The 23,635-nt window shown below is 42.0% G+C and overlaps 1 protein-coding gene across 1 annotated transcript in view; it reads right to left on the bottom strand.

Moving 5' to 3' along the window:
• Window positions 1–13,188, bottom strand: part of FGF14 (fibroblast growth factor 14) — a 760,334-nt gene extending 747,146 nt beyond the window's left edge. The window contains exon 1 of the mRNA XM_069757983.1: window positions 12,348–13,188. Coding sequence (XP_069614084.1) covers window positions 12,348–12,555 — 208 coding nt within the window. The 5' untranslated portion in view covers window positions 12,556–13,188. The remainder of the gene's footprint in view (window positions 1–12,347) is intronic.
• Window positions 13,189–23,635: the final 10,447 nt, after the last annotated feature.

Here is a 23,635-nt window from a genome sequence, read left to right on the forward strand (position 1 = left end):
ACAAAATGTAAGCAAAAAAACGATCATTAGAGGGTTCTGCGGGGGCGTAAGGTCAATGTCTCCTGAGAAACCATAATATTATAGGGAAAGGGCTCCTTGGTCTGAACAGCACTCGGACCAATGTTATTCAATGGGGCAGACCAGATAAGCAATTTTGTTCACTGACCAATCGCAACATGTATCGGTGTCTTCCATAAATCGGATGACACTTGGCCATTCAAGTCTATGGATGCATGAAAAAAAAAATCAGATGTGATACAGATACACAGAATAGGAACCGATTTTTACGAATGCATTGTAATTCTGTCTTGTAAATTATTTATAGCTGCTGCTGTAAAAAAAAAACGGATTGTATATGTTCTGCACACGGAAGTCACATTTCTCTGGATGAAACGCTGACCGATTTTTTTTTTTACAGGTTTGCGTGAAGACCGATTTTTTTTTTTACAGGCTTGTGTGATCCTTCCCAATCAGAATGGTGCCACATACTAAATTATACATAAAAAGACAGAAGCCCAACAATAGAAGTGAAGGCAATAAGAACACAAAGGAAAGCAGGTCCCACATTACCAAAAAGTCCCCAAATGCCCAACCGTCCAACGAATAATAAAACAGAACCTTAAAAAGCCAGCTGGTCTTTCTTCTCAGGATGGGTGCTACATTTAGTCCCACCATAGAGCAATAGGGTGATCGCATTTTGTGTCTCTAATCGTTTTGACCCTTGATGGTGAAGTTATGTTTTATCTAGAATGCTAATAAATCTTTTGGACCAGAGTGGCCTTTTTTAGTCATGTTGTAATTACCAGACCTCTGACTTGATATCTGGGTTCGCAAATCCAATTATATCTTTCCTTCCTTCTGTGATGCATCTCTTCATTCACTGCTGTAAGCCCTGTCTGCATTTCCCGCAGACAGTAGCATCTGTAAAGCTCGGCTTTACAAAAAAAAATCTGCAGTTTCCAAGTATCTGGGAAGCTTTGGTGCCTATTGTATGGTCATGGGCTACATTCATTTTGCCATTGTGGTTTTCCTTAGCCATTAAATTATAGATTAGTGTGATAATTTGTAGTGTCGCCTTTCTACAAAAGTGCTTATCACCAGACATAGCTGTTTTCCCACTTTTGATGTAGAGTCTATATCAGGGGTATTCAACTTTTTGGGGTCTGAGGGCCACACTTTCAGATCAAACCAATAGCAATGCTCTGTAGCATTACAGAAATATTACGTTCTGAGACATTTACTGCATACTGAAAGTATGTACCATAAATACTTAATATGAGACAATGATAAATGGTCTGAGGCGCGCAGGAAAGAGACATAGACGAGAGATGGGGTTAAAGTTAAACCACAACGTGTTTCGACGGAGGATCCGTCTTCACCAGGTGGATGTCAGGTGGATCCACCTGATGAAGACGGATCCTCTGTCGAAACGCGTTGTGGTTTAGCCCCATCTCTTGTCTGTGTCTCTTTCCTGCACTCCTCAGACCATTTATCATTGTCTCATTGCTCCCATCCTCCATTGGAGGTTCTCGGCTGGAGCTGTGGTGGAGACCTGACATCCTGTCCACCCCTGGGCTGCTTCCTAAGCACTCCTATATGACCACTCATCACTGACTCTCATAAATACTTAATAGGCACTGGTCTCTTTTTTTAGGGCTCCTACCTATGAGGAAAGTAGAGGTACCCTTCTCATGGGCGTGTGCCATCCACAAAGGAAGAGGCCATGCATTCAGCTCTCTCCATTGTTGCATATGCCAGACACGGAAACATTCGAGTGTTTCCCTTCACCAATAAACTACACCGAATATTGTGGCTCTTATGCATGGCCAGTTATTCATCTCATCTACTCCTTTGTGTGCTACAGGAGTCAAGACTTACCCATTCTGCTAAATATGGCTGCCCTAGAGATGACCAACACGGAAACATTCGAGTGTTTCCCTTCACCAATAAACTACACCGAATATTGTGGCTCTCATGCATGGCCAGTTATTCATCTCATCTACTCCTTTGTGTGCTACAGGAGTCAAGACTTACCCATTCTGCTAAATATGGCTGCCCTAGAGATGACCACACAGCACATCATTCATGGTTACACATCACTATGGTGCTACGCAGCAATGGTCTTCTGCATGACATGGAAAATACACATGACCAGACACAATAAGCATGGTTGAGGGCTGCCCAGAAGGTTATTGTGGGCAGCATGTAGACCTCGGGCAGATTACACTCTGGTATTATTATACTGGTGACAATACGTCAGATGAACTGGACAAATACAAAAAAATTAATGTCGTTCTATTGTGTCTGGACTGGTAGAAAAAAACAATAACAACAAATAATAGCACCTGTAATACAGCAAGCACTGCAGAACATATGATGTAATGACATATTAAAGTACTACTAGCACCGAATCAATCCAATATGTATAGATCATATAACACTCACATTAGATGAACACATCTCATCAACCACCCCCATCACATATGACTGATAGCCTCGTTCCCTGAGCTGACAGTGAACCTCTGCCTTGTCGGCTACATCTCCTGAGACTTTCTAGTAATTCTGTGCAGACACGCAAAATATTCCCATTTTTTATCCCAGGAGACCGCTGTTTACCGACATTTCATGTTAGCTGAGGTCTCTGACCAAGTCTCAATAATATTCAATCCTGACACTACATCCAATACAATATATTGTTTTATTAATATTTATATTAGTATTGTCATAAAAAGGGGCAAGAAAATGACTTCTTTCTTTTAGAAACAGTGCCACTCTTGTCCATGGGCTGTGCCTGGTATTACAGCTCTGTTCCATGACAACTGTACTACCAGTCCATGGAATAGAGTAGTGATATTTCTGAAGAAACCAGTCAGGATTTTCTAACCTCATACAATTCTGTATCTGTCAATATGTAGCAGTCTCCATGGTTTGTGTGTTGTAAAAGTGCTGGAAGTTAAGGACCTTTTCATCTTTTCAGTCCAGTTGACATAGTTTTTGAAAAGAGTTTTTTTTTCCACCTGGAATAGAATTATCTGTTTTTTAGCAAGAATTATACAAGCCTAAGATGAACCAAGAATGCCACAAACAAAACTACAGCAAAAAATAAATAAATAATTAAAACTGCATAGTAATATTATAAAACAATTGTAAACTATGAAAAGTAGTGGAGGACGTCTGTGGAGGAAATCTTTAAGGGTATGGGCACACGGGAATTTTTTCAGGTAGATGTAAAAACGACTTGCTGTATATATGTTTTGTATTCTTTAACCACTTCAAGCTTTGAAGCGGCTTAAAGAAATGACCTGTCCATTCTTCTGCTGACTTCTGCTTTGAAGCCACCACTATTTTGTACATACAACTTTCAAAAAAGCCACTAGCATAACGTATGACAAGGAAGACACTTCAGGAAGAACGCCGCAGTTTTTGTCTTCATGCGTCCTCTGCTTCAAAAACTGCCGGCATCAAAGAAACGCCATGTGCACAATCTCTAGGCTTTGTGCAAACATTGAGAATTTGCAGCAGATTTTTCTCCAGCAAAAACAAAAAAAGTGTTGGCAGGAAAAACACTGAGTAAAGTGTGCACGTTTTGACACATTTTTGCATGAGTTATTATTTATGATTTTTTCTTATTCAAAATGCTGAAAGAACTAACAGGCTGCAGATTTCAAATAAAGCTTTGGAGATTCAAATCCACGAGGAAAAAATAAGCAGCATGTGCATGAGATTTCAGAAATCTCATTCACTTTGCTGGTACTGTAAAATGCTGCACATAACGTGGAAAAAATAATATTACGCAGAGTTAAGTATGCTGACATCCCCCTATATGCATAATCTGAGCCTGCACACAGCCCCCCTGTCTATTATATGAGCCCAAACACAGCTCTCTATTTACTGTAAGAGCCCACACATGGACGGCAGACAAGGGCATGGTGTGGCCCGTGGGCCACTGTTTTAGCCCTTTAGCTGTCTTGGTCCGCGGGACAAACTGGAACAGCTGTCGGCCTTATGTGGCCCAGTGGCTGCAGTTTGCCCAGGTCTGCCATAGAGCAATAATGCTCATTGGAGGCTTTGTTCAGATGTTGAAGCCACTTTGAGCTCTGCCATGGTTTTCAAATGAACTACAACTAGAAGTAGCCTCACGTGGTCAATGACATTCAGACAGCTACTAGCTGCAGTCAATTTGAAATAGCAACAGCTCACCATGGCTTTGACCTCAAAATGGCAACCAAGCCTTAAAACATTTCTCAGTCAAAAAATGATCTCTATGGGTTCACGTCCCCAAGCTCATTCGCGTTAGGACTGGCACATCCACAGCTTTTCCTCCCCCTTCCATATTACTCAGCATTCTGAGATCACCCAAGGCTGTACAGAAGACCTGGGATAGTAGCCATAAGCTAATTAGTTAGTAGAAAGTCAAGTTATCAGTAGTGTTGAGCGATACCGTCCGATACTTGAAAGTATCGGTATCGGATAGTATCGGCCGATACCCGAAAAATATCGGATATCGCCGATACCGATATCCGATACCAATACAAGTCAATGGGACATCAAGTATCGGAAGGTATTCTCATGGTTCCCAGGGTCTGAAGGAGAGGAAACTCTCCTTCAGGCCCTGGGATCCATAGGGATGTGTAAAATAAAGAATTAAAATAAAAAATATTGATATACTCACCTCTCCGGCGGCCCCTGGACATCACGCTGGTAACCGGCTGGCTTCTTTGTTTAAAATGAGCGCCTTCAGGACCTGCGAATGACGTCGCGGCTTCTGATTGGTCACGTGCCGCCCATGTGACCGGCACGCGACCAATCAGAAGCCGCGACGTCATTCGCAGGTCCTTAATTCCTAGAATTAGGAGTTTTGTGAATGAGAATGACATCGCGGCTTCTGATTGGTCGCGTGCCGGTCACATGGGCGGCACGCGACCAATCAGAAGCCGCGACGTCATTCGCAGGTCCTGAAGGCGCTCATTTTAAACAAAGAAGCCGACCGGTTACCAGCGTGATGTCCAGGGGCCGCCGGAGAGGTGAGCATATCAATATTTTTTATTTTAATTCTTTATTTTACACATCCCTATTGATCCGATACCGATACCCGATACCACAAAAGTATCGGATCTCGGTATCGGAATTCCGATACCGCAAGTATCGGCCAATACCCGATACTTGCGGTATCGGAATGCTCAACACTAGTTATCAGGACTTCCTAGTTTCTGAATAAGCTGATTCTTTTGCAGCTTTGCCTTTGCTGTGATCAGAGCCAGAGCAATCTGTAAGGTTAGCAGGCAGGAGAAGGAAGGAATAACGAAGATTAGCATCAGTACCTGGCAGCCGGGAAAGATATCCTTATTTCTAGCATTCTGACATCAAATGTGCCAAAGATAACACGATTTAGGCTGTATGAGCAGCTTTGCAATGAAAATGTTTCCACTACTGAACTATGGGGCCTATACTGAACACTTGCATTAAAAGAGCTTCTCTTATATTGACAATCCCTGTCCACATATTTCTTCAGGTCCATATTGACATCAGAAGGTTTTTTTTCCCCACTTTGGACCCCGTTATGAACTAGAACTGAAGACCATTTATCTGGAGGATAAATATATCTATAGCTAGATTGTCCAGTAGATAACAGCTGATCCCTAGTGGATAGAGATGCTGGAAAAAAAAACAAAATATATATTTTCATGTTTTACCCAAAAAATGTGAACATCAGAGCATGAGAAGGAAACACCACAAGTTTTAGTTCCTATATCTGGTAGGATCCAATTACCATCTTGGAAAAATATACATGTAAGAAAACATGGACCTAAACTCCATTCTTTAGAACCAAGGATGTTGATCTGCCTATTGAAGTCATTGGTGCTACCTTTAAAATGTCATTTTTCTCATGCCCTTTGTGGTGAAATTGATCAACCCAGTCTCCATAGATGTGCCTCTTATGGATACCTTCATCATTGCCAAATTCACTTTTACAGATACAGAGCATAGCTGATAGACTTCCAAATCAGTTGTAAGTGCACAAGCATTGAAACATTGTCACCCACTTAAAAAGGGTTATCCCACCATTATTTATTGTACAAATTTGACCAATATTTGCCAGGTAAAATACATTCAAAGGAACTAACTGAACTCTTATAACATTTACTCACAAACTATTTTGCAAGCTGGTGTTCAAAGCATTTAGCAATGTGCACGTCCTCCTAATGGCTGAGCGTTGATGGACATATATCCTCAGCCATTCTCCACACTGCTGGATCTTCATTTCTATTTTTCACTAGTGAACCACTATTTAGTAAAGCGCGACCAATGCAAATTGTTTCTATGCTGCTTGATAGGGAAGGACATGAGTAGTATCAGAGCAATATAGACCAAAAGCAAGGCTGCTTCTTAGGACTTGTGAACAAGTAAGGACTACTTACCTTCACTGCTCCAAACTTCATAATTCTTTGTAGGGAATATACTGTGGACTCGGTTTACAGCAGCCAGAGACCTGAGAAGTTGAACTATCAGATACCAAAGGAAGCGAACTACAATACTGTATCAGTGCACATTCGTTCATCACTAGAGGAGATGTACAGAAAAAAAGTTTCTGGCACAACGTAAAGCGAAATGGATTGTCTCTCTTGGTACCATAACCCCCTCTGGTTTAAATGAAACATTCAGTTTCTTGAAGTAAGAATATGACACCACCTATCCCTCTTTTTAATATTCTCTTACATTTATCATACTTTTTTGTATATACTGTATGTTTTTTGATTTGGTCATTTTTGTTTACCTGCAGTTTTTCATCAGGCCTAAACATCCATTATTGCTCTTTAGACTGATTTATATCTATTTACAAAAATGTTGGAGAACCCTGAAATAATCCGTGACACCTACAGATCATGTCACACATCCAGGGTAATTGTGGCTCAACTGTTTATTTAGGTTAACTGTGATTGTATGATCTAAGATATTGGTTATAATGTTGAACATAGATTTAGTAATTGCTTGATAATATGTTTGGGTTTTTGTCCACTTCTTATTTGTTTTCCTTTCAGGTACCCTGGGTTGAGAATGATTTGATTTTCAGCCAATTCTTACCCGCTTCTCTTTGTGATTGGACTGCGCGTGCGCCGTTCTCCGCTCTGCGTTCCCATCTGGGTTCCATCATCTCCATGCCATCTGCGCATGTCCAGGAGCCTTAGCAATGTGTCATTGCTCCTGGACATTTTCACTGGTGGCTTGATGGCTGGGGATGGACGAGGGGCGCGCAGGACAATCTGCCCATGGGCCGACAGTCCTATCCCATTGGTTGTGATTTGGGTCACACGGTTATATGGTCCTGCAAGGCATCTTTTTCATCTACTCTCCCCTTGAGAAAGCAATGATACATGAAGCAAAACACTTTATGTGTTTTCTGGGACCATTTAGCAAAATAAATAAGAATTGGCAAAAAAGAATTTGGCCTAAGTTCGCTGTCTGGTGGGATGGTTTTGTGAGAATATTTAATCACCTGTGATAAAGTTTAATCCCCCAAGTGGCATATATGAATATTTGTTTGATTTTCCCCTCCTTATCTACCCACCCTCAAGACCTTTTGCTAGTGACTCCCCTTTGTTCTTGTTACCCGTCTGTCAATTTTATATACATTTAGTCTGTTAATATTTTTGTATAAACAAATCTGATTTTTATCCTTTTAAAATATACTTTTTTGCCTATGCATTTTGTTAGGGTTTACTATGGCCTTATATTTACTTACTAAAATGTTCCTGGTATTTATTTCATCAACCTTATTTGTATAGCGATAGCCCAAGCAAAAGATTAGTGGTGTCATGGCACTTTGTTAAACAGTCAGAACCATTTATCATAGATCAGTTTTGAAATCTGGTATTTAAACAGCTCCTGGCACAGTTTGGAAACAAAGCACCATCAAGAAAAATTGCAGGAAAAAACGCTTGCTGTTTTCAGCCGTCATCGTCACAGTACTTTTGATTTTCAGAAATCTGCTATGTATTACTGCATGTTCATGCATTTGTATGTTCTTGTATTGTGTGAAAAGAAACCCCCATGTGACTGGACACATAAATTATCCCTGACAGCCCAAATCTGAATGCGCTTTTCATTTGTACTCAATAATAGCATTAGAAAATGAGAGTCATAAAAGCATCCAATGTGAAGCCAATCTATCAATGGTCATGCTTGAAAACCCCTTTGATGGTACATAATAAAAAGGTCATGAAATCCTACAAATGGAAAATCCCAAAAAACAATTTCAGAATTTAAGAATACATGTGATATTACTGATTATTCTACACTACTACACTGGACATGTAACAGCGAAGCAAAACTTACACAAATATACCTACAGCGCATTATTATAAAGCTAATATAGTAGTATAGTGTCTGGTGTTAACACGTCAGAAGATCCTTTTTATCTTCGAGGCAATGTATATACACATGCGGTATACACACAGACTGTGTCATGTTACAGCAACAACATTTGGCAGAAAAGAAGCAGAGAATAAAGGGAATTTTAGATTGAAGTAAAAATACTTACTGCATATCAGGGTAGTGACCTATTTTGTGTTGAATTTCTGTTCGGGAACGTTGGCAGGTAAGTATATACATCAAATATTAATTTTGCTGGAAACACTTCATGCTCAGAAAACTAAGTACAGAGCCACATCTACTTGTTTGAACTCAAAAGTTTTTGAGACAGAAGAGCCAAGGGCATAAAATTAATATTACGTTTATACCATGCTCTACTTTGGATGTTAGCTGAGCCTGATATATAATACTGTGGGCCAGAAACATATGTATGCACAATATATTGGGTGTGTGCTGATACAAATAAAAATATATAGTAATGTAGATTTATTTGTTATTTCAAAAACTGGAACCTTTCACGAGCAAATAGACTTTGGTTCAGAGTAAGCAGCTGTTTCCCTAAAACTGTGCCGTTTAGGAGGTAAGTATAGTAGCGACACTCATCCAGGTATCAATGTTCTTGGTGGAACTTCCTGAAATATAATGAAATACTGTACCCTAAAGCAGTTCTAACTTTTAGATAACTTAGGAATTTGTTCTCATCCTGTAACATAGTGAATATCGAAGTTCCTCTTGTGGATCTTGAGAACAATCACTGGAGGCAGATGTTACATTTATGGATACATGAAGTGGTAAAGAGGTCGCGAATGCAGAGATTGCAGAGACTCCAGGTCGCTAATGTTCTACGGGGCATTCAGTGCATCAAAGCTATCTTTATCATTAAACTAAAGGGCTAGACAATACACTCAGCTAAGACTGCTTGAAGTGGAAAGCACAATTTTTTGTTTTTATTTCAAATCCATATTTGTAGACAACAATCATAAATACAAGCCCATTCATAGATTCTTATACCCAAACATACTCAGAACACAACCGTTAAAGATCAGGAAGATACCATCTTCTAACAGATGAGAAAACGGAGTTGCTCAACTGTTCTTCATCGTGGGATAGATTACTCAAAGTACATCTCACTTTTCGTCATTTTTCTGAAAAAAAGCAGCCATATAAATTTTTGGCCACACGAGACACATGAAGGCTTTTGCGGCTCCAATTGGATATTGTCGAACATTTAGATCAATCACTGTATGGACAGACAGGCCAATGTCCATAGTTTCCCTCCATCCTAAGGACCTCTACCTTGTGGTTCATACAAGAACTGGATTTTGATTCTGAACATTGTATATCAAAATCACAGCACATTCAGTGTTCGGTTATTCCGAATTCATCAGACATTTCTTGATAGGTCATATCATATATCTTGGTTGAAAAGTAACATAATATAAAACTTGGCTGAAGAATAAATCATTAAATAGTCACATTGGATACGAGTGTGGAGTATAGAGCGCAACATGAGTTCAGTAAGTATCTTAAAAATGGAAATAAAGATCATTGATCAGCAGAATTTCATACTGCGAAGATGTGTGAAGTTGCATCATTATTAAGGATGTACGTACAAAGAAGTGTTCAGGGATCATTTAGGAATAAATAATGAGATAAAAAGGTGCCACCAACACAAAAACAGCTACTAAAGAGATTCTGGTCAATAGGTGCTTGTTTGCTCTTGAGTCTTCAAATATCGCAAATTCAAAAGATACCTGACCGAACAAGAAAAAAAAGTCACAGACAAGTAGCGACTGCAGCCCATTAAAATGTAAAATTATTTAAAAAAAAAAGATGAAATATTGTTGGTACAGCAACCAATGATCAGCTGGAAGTAGAGACAGTAATGCTAATGAAGGCACAAATGATGAATGAAAGTTTACACAGACACACCTAATTTTCCAAGAGCAAATCGGTTCCCCTGGACACTCTCCTCTGGAATAGATCTCTCACTGGAATCCTTTATTTGTGCATTAAGGGTTACATTTATTGCATTGGACTGAAAGGTAATTGATTAAATTCTTTTCAGGATCTGTACCTTGGGAATAAAGCCCTCTATACTGCCTCCAATACAGCTGATGTACACTAACGGTGAAGTCTTACACTATATTGCAGTAAGGGCTGAAAATGTAGGAAGCGTGTGTACATATGTATACATATGTGTGCGTGCGTGCGTGCGTGCGTGCGTGCGTATATATATATATATATCTATATACATATATACATACATTTGTTACACATACTCTGCTTACAATAGTAAAAACCTTCACATTCGGATTGTGGAGAAGTCTCAAACACAAGTTTGGTTTATGTCACATAGAAATATAGACAAATGGAGCCATATCGTACATCAGTTACGGAAATAAACAAGGCGAGTCATGTGCATACATATGTCCATAATATTTTATCTTACACAATAAGAACACAAAATTGGCAACTGTAACATTTTTTCCACGACCTACTGAAAATGCCCCAGTGCGAATGTTCTTCTTGGTTTTCTTAAGCATCTACAATGCTGTGTACATGTAAAGCAGGCAATGCAGGCAGCCTGACTATGACTGGAGCGTACGTTTCTTGCTTCTCAATAGAGTCACAGCACACATCTAACCTCTCCTAGCTCACTGCAGTAATGGAGAACCTGTGTGAACTGGTACCCTCCACAGTGGGTAACACAACAACGACCTGGCCCTCAGACCTGCAAGGAGACGGCCGGGATTATTCCACCTCTTTGGCATTCTAAGAAGTACGCTTTGCTGCAGAATGATATGACAACACACACTTAGAGAATCCCAACCCATATACATATGCCCTGAAATCATGAGAATCCGTGCAGTCAGAGAACCCGACAAGAATATTGTGAAAGCCCAGCAAAGTGTCACCCTACGGGTTCTGCTGTTTGTTGATGTTGGGATGTCACAATTGGAAAGAAAAAAAAAATCTATGATCTACTACACTGCAGTGCCAACGTCAGAGGCAAACCAGGGATTCATTGCTCTTCATGGGACTGGGAGCGAAAGGAACTGCGGGTCACGCAGGACCAGAGGAATCCAACAGAAAATGTTTCATTATATTCACGTAACCCCCTGTCTGCACTCCCTGCAACAGAAAAAACGCAGGCCACGGGGCGATACCAAACACAGGGGCCATTGCCTCCATAAAATAACAAGCGAGAGTGGAAATAAGGCTGATAATGCATGGCGTCCTGTATGATATTATTGAATAAAGCCCCGAGGAGCCTCACAAAAGGTGTCCTGAGGAATGAATGGGACCAAGAAACGCTGTTAATCTCCTGCTGGAAGAAGCCTACACAGTATACTGCAAATATTAACCCTGTGCTGGCAGGTTTCACTGCATCACATAAAAGCGCCAATGATGCTGCATGGAAATCACATCTTGTATGTATCTGTAATATGAGGAAACAAATCTGCTCAATATATTCACTTGTGATTTCCCCGGAATGGCACTGCCATGCTTTCAGGGCATTATGAGGGGGCAGAAATGTGGAACAGCCCGCCACTGTTTGGGATTTTTTTTTTCTACTTTTGAGAGGTTGTTCGTGTTTGGAATATTTGTCGGCTAATCTGAAAGTATTGCAGGATGCCAGTGCCATGGTCAAGGGATAGAACTCAAGCACAAAGCTAGGGCTTTCACAGAAAGGTGCCGACATGCCGGTAACCTGCATTTATAAGATTTACTAAAGGAAACAAAATACAAAACAAACAAAGTTGCCACTCCTTTAGAAGACGGGCACACACCAGACCGGATGACGTATCCGTTCAAGCCAACTGAATAGAAAAAAAAATACAGCTTAAGGTACAGAACACAAACATTGCATCGGCCTGATGGCAAGATGATTTTCTTCTGTGTTCTCACTGAGAAGCCAGCAATAGAATGGGGTGAAGGTGCAATCATGCAATGTGCATCTTTATCATGCTTACCACTTGGGTTCTTGTTTTTCTTAAGACTCTTGCCACAAAGACACTGCAGCATATGCGTTCCTTTGCTGAAAATGTTCCAAAGAAACCACATTGATTTGGGCGAAAAGCAATCCAGCAGCTTAGACACCCTGAGAACGAAGAAATCCTTGTTGTTGCATAATAAGAGATTGTGATCAGTTCTCCAGAACAAGGGTACCAATTTAACCATAGAAAATGATTATTTTCCTAGCGTCTCCCAGTCTGATTTCCGTGCGGGGGGGTTATTTCTTTCGAGACTCTTCAATTAGAGAGCTGTTTGGTATCTCTCTCTTTTTTTTTTTTTCCGCTTTCAGATAAGGTTAAGATTAATGATTATTACTACATCAACACTGGGCTGTTACCAAAGTGTGCAATTTTCCTTTCCAGCATGCAGCCAAATGAAGTGAGCTAAAGAAATCCCAAGAGAGGCCAAAAAAACTAATCTTAGAGCAGTGAGACATGTACGGTCCCCGAAGTAGAAACCATCGCCTAGCACTTGATTGCTATAAGGAAGGGTGGATCTGTAGAGCATCCAAAGCCAAGGCAGGATACATGTTACTAAAAAACTGCAGTTGTAGCACCAAACACAACAAATATCAGCCAGCCAAGCCTGGAAGGTGATGATGGCACAAACTCCCCTCTGCAAGTGTCAGTAGGATCAGCATCAATCCCTGCGATTGAAGCTGCAGGTCCCAGTCCCCAGCAGATCTCCTCAGTAGCTGATCACTGTGGGTGGAGGAGAGGCAGATCTCTCCCTGCTCTCACTAGCACTGGTGTGCATTAGAAAGAAATCTCCCTGTCTTTCACTCCCTGTGCTGGCTCTGAATTGCAGGCACAGATAGAGTAGGAGGAGTTGGAAGGTTTTTTTTTTCCCTATCTTTTTTTTTTATATATAAAAAGCTTTATTTGATCCTATACGAATAGACACATTTTTTTTTTATTCTTTCACATGATGAGACACATTTCTGAAACATCATAATAAGGCTCCGCTAAGGTTAATGTAAAATTCATGACAACATTTAAAAGCCGATTTGATTATCTGTGTTACCATAGGTATCGCCTCAGCTTTCTCTCTTTCTCCTTTTTATTTTTCTTCTTCTTGCATTCAATCCACTTTAAGGGTGAACACGGGTAGAATGTTTGATTTCAGGTAGAACACTATGCAAATATTTCATTTACAGAAACAACATGTAGCGAATGAGTATAGACACATAGAGGACACAGGGGACCTTGGGAATATTCAATGTTGCATATACTGTAGTAATAATGTAGTGGTAGCTGATAATTGCACGGACAGCACAAACAATAGCGATGCGGAGCAATGTGCTGCCGTGTGCAGCTGCAATCACAGGAGGTTGGCAGATCAGTCCGATGGCAGCAGCACGCTGCATCCTGCCCCGATACTAGTATGTTACCTTTCCTGCACCCCTCGTTATGTAAAAACAGTTGTGCTTTGTTTTATTAATTTTGTTGGTTACTATGGCAACCCCGCCCCAGCGTGTACGCGTGTGCACATTTTTTTTTTCTCCTGTGACACGCATTTTAACTTTCCAGACAATTAATATTTTATCTCATTCTAGTCATCAGAACAAGCTATTCGCATTGAATGGATAGAAATGAAAAGGATGAACATGAAAAATGTGAAATGATGTAAGCGCCATCCATTTCAAATAAGTTTTGTGTTCAGCAGCAAAAAGTACGATTTCTTGGTCTCTTGTGGACAATATGAATGCGCTAGAAATCCTTTGATCTGGCATTATTGCCTATTTTGGATAATCAAGTTGATTATAAAAAAAAGATGAAAAGGAATCTGTCTGCAGGTTTTTGCTACCTCTTGTGAGAGCAGCCGGATGTAGGCAAAGAGAAGCTGAATCCAACGAGGTATCACTTAGATTACTGGGTGCAGCCATTCTGACACAATCAGAGCTTTTAGATTTAGCATGAAGCAGAGCTGAGGAAGCTAGCCCCGCCCACACCAGGCTCTGAATGTACAAAATCTATTGACAGTGCGCTGCTTATGGGGGGTGGAGATGGACTAGCAACTGCATGCCAGCTAGTCACAGTAAGGATAATCACCAGGTGATAAAACCTTCAGTTAAAATAAACTGTACACGGCTTGATAAGTGACACATCATTGAATTCTGTGTTTTAACCCCAACCTAATGCTGTCCTCAGATTACATAGCAAAAATCTGATGACAAATTCCCTTTAAAAACAGATGGTTCAAGAAGGACATGGACACAGTATAACTAAATGTGGAGTCCCTCTATGGCGTTAAAGGCAGTGTCATACATTGGGTCCACTAGAAGAATGATTCCGATGGTCGCATCTATACAAAACCAAATACATATTTTGCAATATCAGTAAGGTAAATGTATCACCAAGGTTTTGCTACTCCAGCTGAAAGCACATACAGTACAGACCAGGGAGACAAATATGACAGGTCCCTCTTCAGACTAGGTAAAGCCCTTCTGTGACCCTGGTCTGTCCCTGCCTGACCACGGAGGTTTGCACCAAACGGAATGGCGCCCCCACTCAATGGCGGCTTACCCTGAAGGTCCTTAGCGGCTCCTAGGATCGCTAGAATAGCAGTTCCCTAAAGAATCACACACAAAACCACTGCAACCAACACTCACTACAGCTAAGTGAATGAATCCAACAAAGTCTATCACAAGCAGGAAACACCTGGAGGGGAAAACATTTCAAGCTGGTGATTGGACAGAGTAAATGAAAAACACCCGTTACCCAAAACCCACAGAAACAAAGATAACAGAACTAAAACACCCAAAGAGAAGGTGTATCTGTTGTGGCTGAGTGGAAAGAGACGCCGACCACGGAATCAAGGGGTCGAATCCAAAAGCATGACAGAGGCATTATGTAGGGGTAGAGACCCTTATTCCAGCAATATATCACTTACTGGGTTGCTTTCTGCATGATTAACTCATTGTTATATCTGCAGCAGATCTACCAGTTTTCTGAATGCTAAGCTATGTATAACACCACCTACCACACCACTGATTGGCAAATTTCTGCCTATGCACAGTATATGCAGAAAGCTGCCAATCGGTGACGGGAGCAAGGTTATACAAAGCCCATAAATGTGGAGGACTACATGGCAGCAGGTTTACTATTCATTTGGTGATAAAACAATTATTTTATCAAAACTACAGAAAGCAGCCCAGAAAGTAACACATTGCTGGAATCATAGTCATTGCCTCTATACTAAGCTGCTCTCAGATTAGGTGGCAAAAACTGGTGACAGATTCCCTTTAACAGCTTCTTGTGGGACAAAACTAATACCTGCGCAGGCACTGTGTTAATGCGAATCCTAACATTGGGTAATATATACAGTGTTAGGACTCCACTCGTCATGTGACCACTCATATGTGATTTGCATACTTGTGGTCACATGCCAACTATATTCTTTTTCTGCTTCTCACAATGTTCATGTTAAAGCTTTCAGTGAAGCAAACGACAATCTAGTCAGCGCTTGAATAAAAGTATGGAAATTGCATTTGTGCGGTCACATGACTACTGCTTGACCCGGCAAGCAGAGCGGAATCGTAACCGTGTTTACATTACAATGTGAATATTAGGGCTTCAGATGACAGTTTTAATCAGTCAAGAGCTATCTTTAGTTTTGACAGATATCATTCTTATCCATGTTATTCTATGGGACTGTGCACATGTTCGATTTGCCTCCCAGAATCGGATGGCACCCGCCCATTCATGTCTACAGGTCCGTAAAAAAAAAATCGGACTGCACTCGGATGTCATTTGAGTGCTGTCCGATTTTCACAGACTGACATAATGGAGAAGGTGGAGAAACTTTTTTTTCTCTACACCTCTGAGAAAATCTAAATTACATTCTAATTGCACTCTGATTAGAGTATGATTAGCATGGATGGGGAGAAAAACTACTGCCTGCACCTGCCCTTAAGACTTGACATTATACAGTGCCTGCTAAAAAATAGCCCTGGCCCATATGGAATGGAGCAGCGTAGCTCCATAAATGCTTATATTCTGATTCTGCCAGCTGACACCCGGCACTCAGTGATAGGAGTGGGGGCCGCACCGCTCCCGGCACTTTAATCCCCTAAATGCTGTGATCGAAATCGATTGCAGTATTTAGAGAGCACGCAGCGGGAGAAAAAACCCTAAGCCCTTCGGCGTCCCTGTGACATCATCGCGAGGGCCCAATCGTTACTATGGTGACCTGATGTTGTTATGACGGGTCACGAGAGTTAGCAAACTTGCTTGATCAAGCCTAAAGCATGTTCTAACAAACTTGTCTGTCAGTGCAGTGCTGACAGTTTGCACAGCATAGAGATGCTCCTGCATTCCTATGCTTTACAAGCGATCAGACTGCAAAAAGTCCCATAGTGGGACAAAGTAACAAAGTAAAAAAAAGTGTAAAATAAAATTGTAAAAATATTTTTAAATAAATATATATATGTTGTGACAGGGTCACTGGTGTTGTACATGAGGGGAGATATGTGTCACAAAGATTGCTTTCCTGTGTGATGTGAAAGCCATAGTGATCCAGTCGCTATATGGGCCTGGCTTTCATGGCAGGTAGGTCAGAGATGGGCGAGGCGCCTACCCAACATATCTCCAACTCCAGGGTGTGGCTGGAGGGCATGAAATGTCCAGCCAATTTTTTCCTTTCTCTGTGTTGTGTGGAGAAAGGAAGTCTCCATACTAAAGCTCCTGTGAGAGCTGCCATAGTTGTTGGCCAGAAGTGCTGCGCAAGACTGTGTATGAACTTTTTCATAAATAGACCCGCATTATACATATATATATATATATAATGGTTATAGTTACCTAGTAAAAGCCGCAAGCCAGGGACCCACCACACCCGACGAGCGTTTCACTATGGAAAGCTTCATCCAGGGGTCATTTGGTAAATTCAAAAAAGTACATTTTTTCTCAATAAGGTACACTCTGCACCCCATTTTGACTGAAAAAAACAGAAATGGAGTAATTTTTGCAAATTTAATAAAAAAGAAAAAGTTAAATATCACATGGTCATAAGTATTCAGACCCTTTGCTCAGTATTGAGTAGAAGCACCTTTTTGAGCTAGAACAGCCATGAGTCTTCTTGGAAATGATGCAACAAGTTTTTCACACCTGGATTTGGGGATCCTCTGCCATTCTTCCTTGTAGATCCTCTCCAGTTCCATCAGGTTGGATGGTGAATGTTGGTGGACAGCCACTTTCAGGTCTCTCCAGAGATGCTCAATTGGGTTTATGGAGCGCTCGCTAGTACCGTGGGATACTCGATACCAGGTCGGCACAGTTCTTAAAGGGGAGGTCACGGCAGCAGTGACCTGGTCCGTGGCCCTGAGCATCCAGTTAAAGGGGATGAATGGACATGGAAATAAAGTTTAATGTAGTAATGTTTGTGATGCCACCTGTGGTACTTGGCCAGGGATGGCTGACACTGCTTAAAGGGGTCCACTGGGGCTGATGGTAATGCAGCTTAGATGGTTTCGCTCCCCCCAGGTGGAGCGGAGACACCAGGGCTACCAGAACAGTTTATGAGGGGTTGTAGATGTTGGGGTGCAAAAAATAATTGGAGGACACAGGATTTGCAGTCTCTTTACCTTTTACTGGTGAAATTGCAGTCCAGGGCACAGGTTACAGGTGATCTTTGGAATCCGGGCAGCCTGGAAGCGGTTCGGAATCCCCTTAGCCAGGTAGGTTTGGAAGCCTTCCTTTCTCCACTGAATTCTGGGTTCTTGATGCATTAGCTTTCCTCAAGTCCCTCTCTCAATCTATCCCTTAGGTGGAACACTACCTGCATGGCAGGCAGCTCGAGTCGTTTTACAGGTGTCCCTTTCTCGTGGTGACTCCAGGTTCTAATCTGCTGCTGTGCCTTTGGATGTCAGTTGCGGCTAGAAGACCTGCAATCTCCTGCCCTCTGGCTTCTGCTGTGGGGCATACAATTCCCACACAACCTCGGACCCCGGTGTCTGGTTTTTTGCGCCTAATCCTGGGTGTGAGCTCAATCACAGCTCCACTCCCAGTTTTTCTCTCCTTTGCTTCTACTCCCTACACTGTCTCACACAGACTGCACTCTAACTCCTCCTTCAGACCAGAACTTATAGGTACGCTACCCTGAAACCCGGTTTAGAGCTCCCCCTTCTGGCCTGGAGTCAGAAAAGTGTTGTATGTTAGTGTTACCTGCTAAGAAGATTCCTTCTCACTTCAAGGCATGGCATCACCCTCCCCGGGAGGAAGGCAATACCACTGTGGCAACCAGAATCTTGGGGTGCCACATTTAGGTCAGGTCATTGGCTGGGCCACTCATGAATGGTCACAGAGTTTTTCTGAAGCCACTCCTTTGTTATTTTAGCTGTGTGCTTAGGGTCATTGTCTTGTTGGAAGGTGAAGTCTGAGGTCCAGAGCACTCTTGAAGAAGTTTTCATCCAGGATATCTGTACTTGGCCACATTTATGTTTCCTTCAATTACAACCAGTCGTCCTGTCCCTGCAGCTGAAAACACCCCCATAGCAAGATGTGCCACCACCATATTTCTCTTTTGGGATTGTATTGGGTAGGTAATGAGCAGTGTCTGGGTATCTCCACACATACCGCTTAGAATTATCACCAAAAAGGTCTATCTTCATCTCATCAGACCAGAGAACCTTATTTCTCATAGTCTGGAAGTCTTTCATGTGTTTTTTTTAGCAAACTCTATGCGGGCTTTCATATGTCTTGAACTGAGGAGAGACTTCTGTCAGGCCATAAAGGCCTGACTGATGGAGGGCTGCAGTGATAGTTGACTTTGTAGAAGTTTCTCCCATCTCCCTACTGCATTTCTGGAGCTCAACCACAGTGATTTTGGGGTTCTTCTTTACCCCTCTCACCAAGGCTCTTCTCCCACGATTGCTCAGTGTGGCTGGACAGCAAGGTATAGGAAGACTTCTGGAGGTCCCAAACTTTTTCCGTGATCTTAGGAACCTTCAGTACTGCAGAAATTCTTCTGTAACCTTGGCTAGATCTGTACCTTGCCACAATTTTGTCTCTGAGCTCCTTGGCCAGTTCATTTGACCTCATGATTCTCATTTGGTCTGACATGCACTGTGAGCTGTGAGGTCTTATATAGACAGGTATGTGCCTTTCCAAACCAAGTGCTATCAGTTTAATTAAACACAGCTGGACTCCAATGAAGAAGTAGGACCATCTCAAGGAGGATCACAAGGAAATGGACAGCATGTGACTTAAATATGAGTGTCTGAGCAAAGGGTCTGAATACTTATGACCATGTGATATTTCAGTTTTTCTTTTTTAATAAATTTGCAAAAATGTCTACATTTCTGCTTTTATTCAGTAAAGATGGGGTGCAGAATGTACATTAAAGAGAAAAAATTAACTTTTGAGAATGTTTCTAAATGGCTGCAATGAAACAAAGAGTGACAAATTTAAAGGGGTCTGAATTATTTCTGTACCCACTATACATATATATATATATATATATATATATATATATATACACTTGTTGACCAAAAGTTTGGACACACCTTCTCATTTAAAGATTTTCTGTATTTTCATGACTATGATGGTGTGCTACGCCAGATAACCTGGCTTCCACAGTCACCAGACCTGAACCCAATTGAGATGGTTTGGGGTGAGCTGGACCTCAGAGTGAAGGCAAAAGGGCCAACAAGTGCTAAGCATCGCTGGGAACTCCTTCAAGATTGTTGGAAGACCATTCCTGGTGACTACCTCTTGAAGCTCATCAAGAGAATGCCAAGAGTGTGCAAAGCAGTCATCAAAGCAAAAGGTGGCTACTTTGAAGAACCTAGAATATAAGACATTTTTTCAGTTGTTTCACACTTCAGTTGTTTTCACACCTTCAGTGTGAATTTACAATTTTCATAATTATAAAAATGCAGAAAAATCTTTAAATGAGGTGTGTCCAAACTTTTGGTCTGTACTATATATATATATCTACTATATAATTGTCTAAGGGTCACTTCCATCTTTCTGTCTGTCCTTCTGTCTTTCTTTCTGTCTGTCACGGAAATCCCAAGTCGCTGATTGGTCGCGGCAAAACAGCCACGACCAATCAGCAATGGGCACAGTCCGGCGGCAAAATGTCCGCTCCTTACTTCCCGCAGTCAGTGCCCACTCCATACTCCCCTCCAGTCAGCACTCACACAGGGTTAATGGCAGCATTATGCCGCGGTGTAACACACTCTGCAACGCTGCTATTAACCCTGTGAGACCAACTTTTTACTATTGATGCTGCCTATGCAGCATCAATAGTAAAAAGATTTAATGTTAAAAATAATAAAAAAATAAAAATCATTATATACTCACCCTCCGTCGGCCCCCCAGATCCAACGGAGGCCGTTCCCGCTCCACACGACGCTCCGGTGACCGGTCCATGCATTGTGGTCTCGCGAGACCGGTACATCATCATCTCGCGAGACCGCAATGCACTCTTGGGACCGGAGCGTCGCGAGGAGCATCGGTAAACGCCTCGGCTGGATCCGGGGGGGCCGACGGTGGGTGAGTATATAACTATTTTTTATTTTAATTCTTTTTTAACAGAGACATGGTGCCCACATTGCTAAATACGATGTGGGCTGTGTTATATAGTACGTGGGCTGTGTTATATACTACATCTCTTTGCTATATACTATGTGGGCTGTGCTATATACTATGTGGGCTGTTCTATATACTACGTCGCTGTGGTATATATTACGTGGCTGGGCAATATACTACATCACTGTGCTCTATACTACGTGGCCTGTGCTATATACTACGTGACCTGTGTTATATACTATGTCTCTGTGTTATGTACTAAGTCTCTGTGCTATATACTGCATGGGCTGTGTTATATACTACATCTCTGTGCTATATACTATGTGGGCTGTGCTATATACTATGTGGGATGTGCTATACACTATGTTGCTGTGGTATATATTACGTGGCTGGGCAATATACTACATCACTGTGCTCTATACTACGTGGCCTGTGCTATATACTATGTGGCCTGTGTTATATACTACATCTCTGTGTCATATATGTGACGCCCGAGAGACCGGGGTACCCAGCACCGGACCAATGGGGTCTGTCTCTTGAGGGGGATGTCACGGGTGTCTTGACCCGGTGCTGTGGCCTCAGGCAATGCACAGTGTAAAGGGTATCGTGAGGGAACAGGCACTTACTTGATCAGCAGCAGGTTCTCCCAGCGGTGATGATCCCAATCCTGGATAGATGGCTATTGTCCAAATGAAAGACTGAGGCACTGAAACGTTTAACCAGTTTACTTTAACAAAAAAGGATTTACAACCAGTCCTGTCACCGGAGTCTGTATGGGAACTCTGAGTTACTTTGACCCTGCCGGGGTCTTCGCCACTTATTGTACGCAATATCTGTGTGGCCCTGCTGCTGTATGTGAACTGGCTGCCGGCCCAATCTGTCCCCTCCGGGTCCTGGTTCGACGGGCAACCCGAGTCCTTTTATCGGCTTACCCCCTCCGGGAGTACCGCTGAACTCTGTGTCTGTTGCTGCGTCCGACCCTAGTGAAGCTGATATCACCTCACGTTTTTCCGGTTGCTGTATTATATGTAATGAATACAGCCACGGATCCGGTATCCGTCTTTGCGCCTGTTCTGGGTAGTGATTAATGCTACCCGGTTCTCACAATGTCCTTTTTCTCTATCCCTCTTCTCCTCAGGCCGGTGATTTGGGCCTGGAAACCGTCATAGGGCTGGTAGAAATTCAGCTGTATGACCTCTCACTTTCAGCTCCTTAGCCCAACTGCCCAACTGCCAGCTCTTCTCTCAGACCAGAATGGATCAAGGGGAGTCTCTGGAGCTCCCCCTTCTGGCCGGAGGAGGTAGTGCAGTCTTGCTATTTTAGTATTTGTATTCAGTGTCAGTAACTATATTTGTGGCAAATACCTCTAGGGGTGCCACATTCCCCCTTAGTTAAGAACAGTACTCCGGGACTGTGGGACGATAACATTTTGAAATAACAATTAATATGTACAGAGTCTTAAAAATGAAAAGTTACAAAAACCACTCAAGGAAACAAAAATTAGAGTTCTGTAAAAAGTCACTTCAAATAGCGTCCATTAATACAGTTCTATCCTTGAAGGTACTAGGAAAGGCACTGCACTTTGTGTCCAAGAATTTAGTTCCATTTTTCCAACGGAGTTATCAATATAACGTCTAAAGAAAGTTCAAAAAGAGCAAAAAGCAAAGTTCAAAAAGCAGTCTTTCCGGAGCTTTGATTTAGTGCCTCCGGGCTGATAAAAAGTTCAAGAATATGCAAGAAGTTCATACAGACAAGTCTCTGTAGGTACTGGGCTTAAACGTTGCAGAATGATAACAATGACTATAGTTTTATAGTTGGTAATCTGCATACCTGGCCGGTAATTGACCCTGGGTACTACGCTGTGATCTACGTAACAGCGGTATCTCTCCATGTGGTGTACTACTGTCTACTGCAGATGTAGTATCTGCCCGCTCTGCTAAAGATAATTCCACGACTATGGAGTTGGCAAGTCCACCGTGAATGGGATCACTCTGATCAGGAATCTGTTCTTCCTGGCCTGGAATCTCCTGTAGTACGGGGTCAGCCTCTTCCTGTCTTGGGACTTCTGGTATTGGGTTCGGTGTTGGGTAAAAGGCCACCATGGGAACCACTACTGCACCATGGTATGTTAGTAGGGTTTTGGGAAAGTCTCCTATGCAGGTGTGATACATTTCCTCTTCTTTTTCCTTTACTGGTTGGACCTGCATGGGTTGAATAACTTCTGGTTCTGGCTGGACAACTTCTGTCTCTTTCAATGCTTCCGGACATAATTTAAGATTGTCTCTTGACACTAGTACAGATGATAAGCCCCCGTTTTTGCTAATGAGACACATTTTAGGATTATCCATTCTTGTTGGTAAAACTGTGTAGGGTACGGCTTCCCACTGATTGTCTAGTTTATTGGTTCGACGATTTCTCTTGAGCATTTGGTCACCCGGTCTTAATGGGGTCGCTAGAGCATTCTGGTTGAAAGTTCGCTCTTGTCTTTCTCTAGTTTGCTGAAGGCTTCTTTCCACACTCTCTTGCACTTGGCGATACTGCTTTTGCCGTATGATATCCCAATTGGAGTCTTGGACTTCTGCGTCTGGTTTCAGAATTCCCATTTCTAGATCGATTGGTAATTGGCCGGGTCTTGCACGCATAAGGTAAGCTGGGGTGCAATTGGTGGAACTCACCGGGACATGATTATACAGATCCACCAAGTCAGGCAATTT

The sequence above is a fragment of the Ranitomeya imitator genome, chromosome 3 (assembly GCF_032444005.1).
Source record: "Ranitomeya imitator isolate aRanImi1 chromosome 3, aRanImi1.pri, whole genome shotgun sequence".
NCBI classification, from domain to species: domain Eukaryota; kingdom Metazoa; phylum Chordata; class Amphibia; order Anura; family Dendrobatidae; genus Ranitomeya; species Ranitomeya imitator.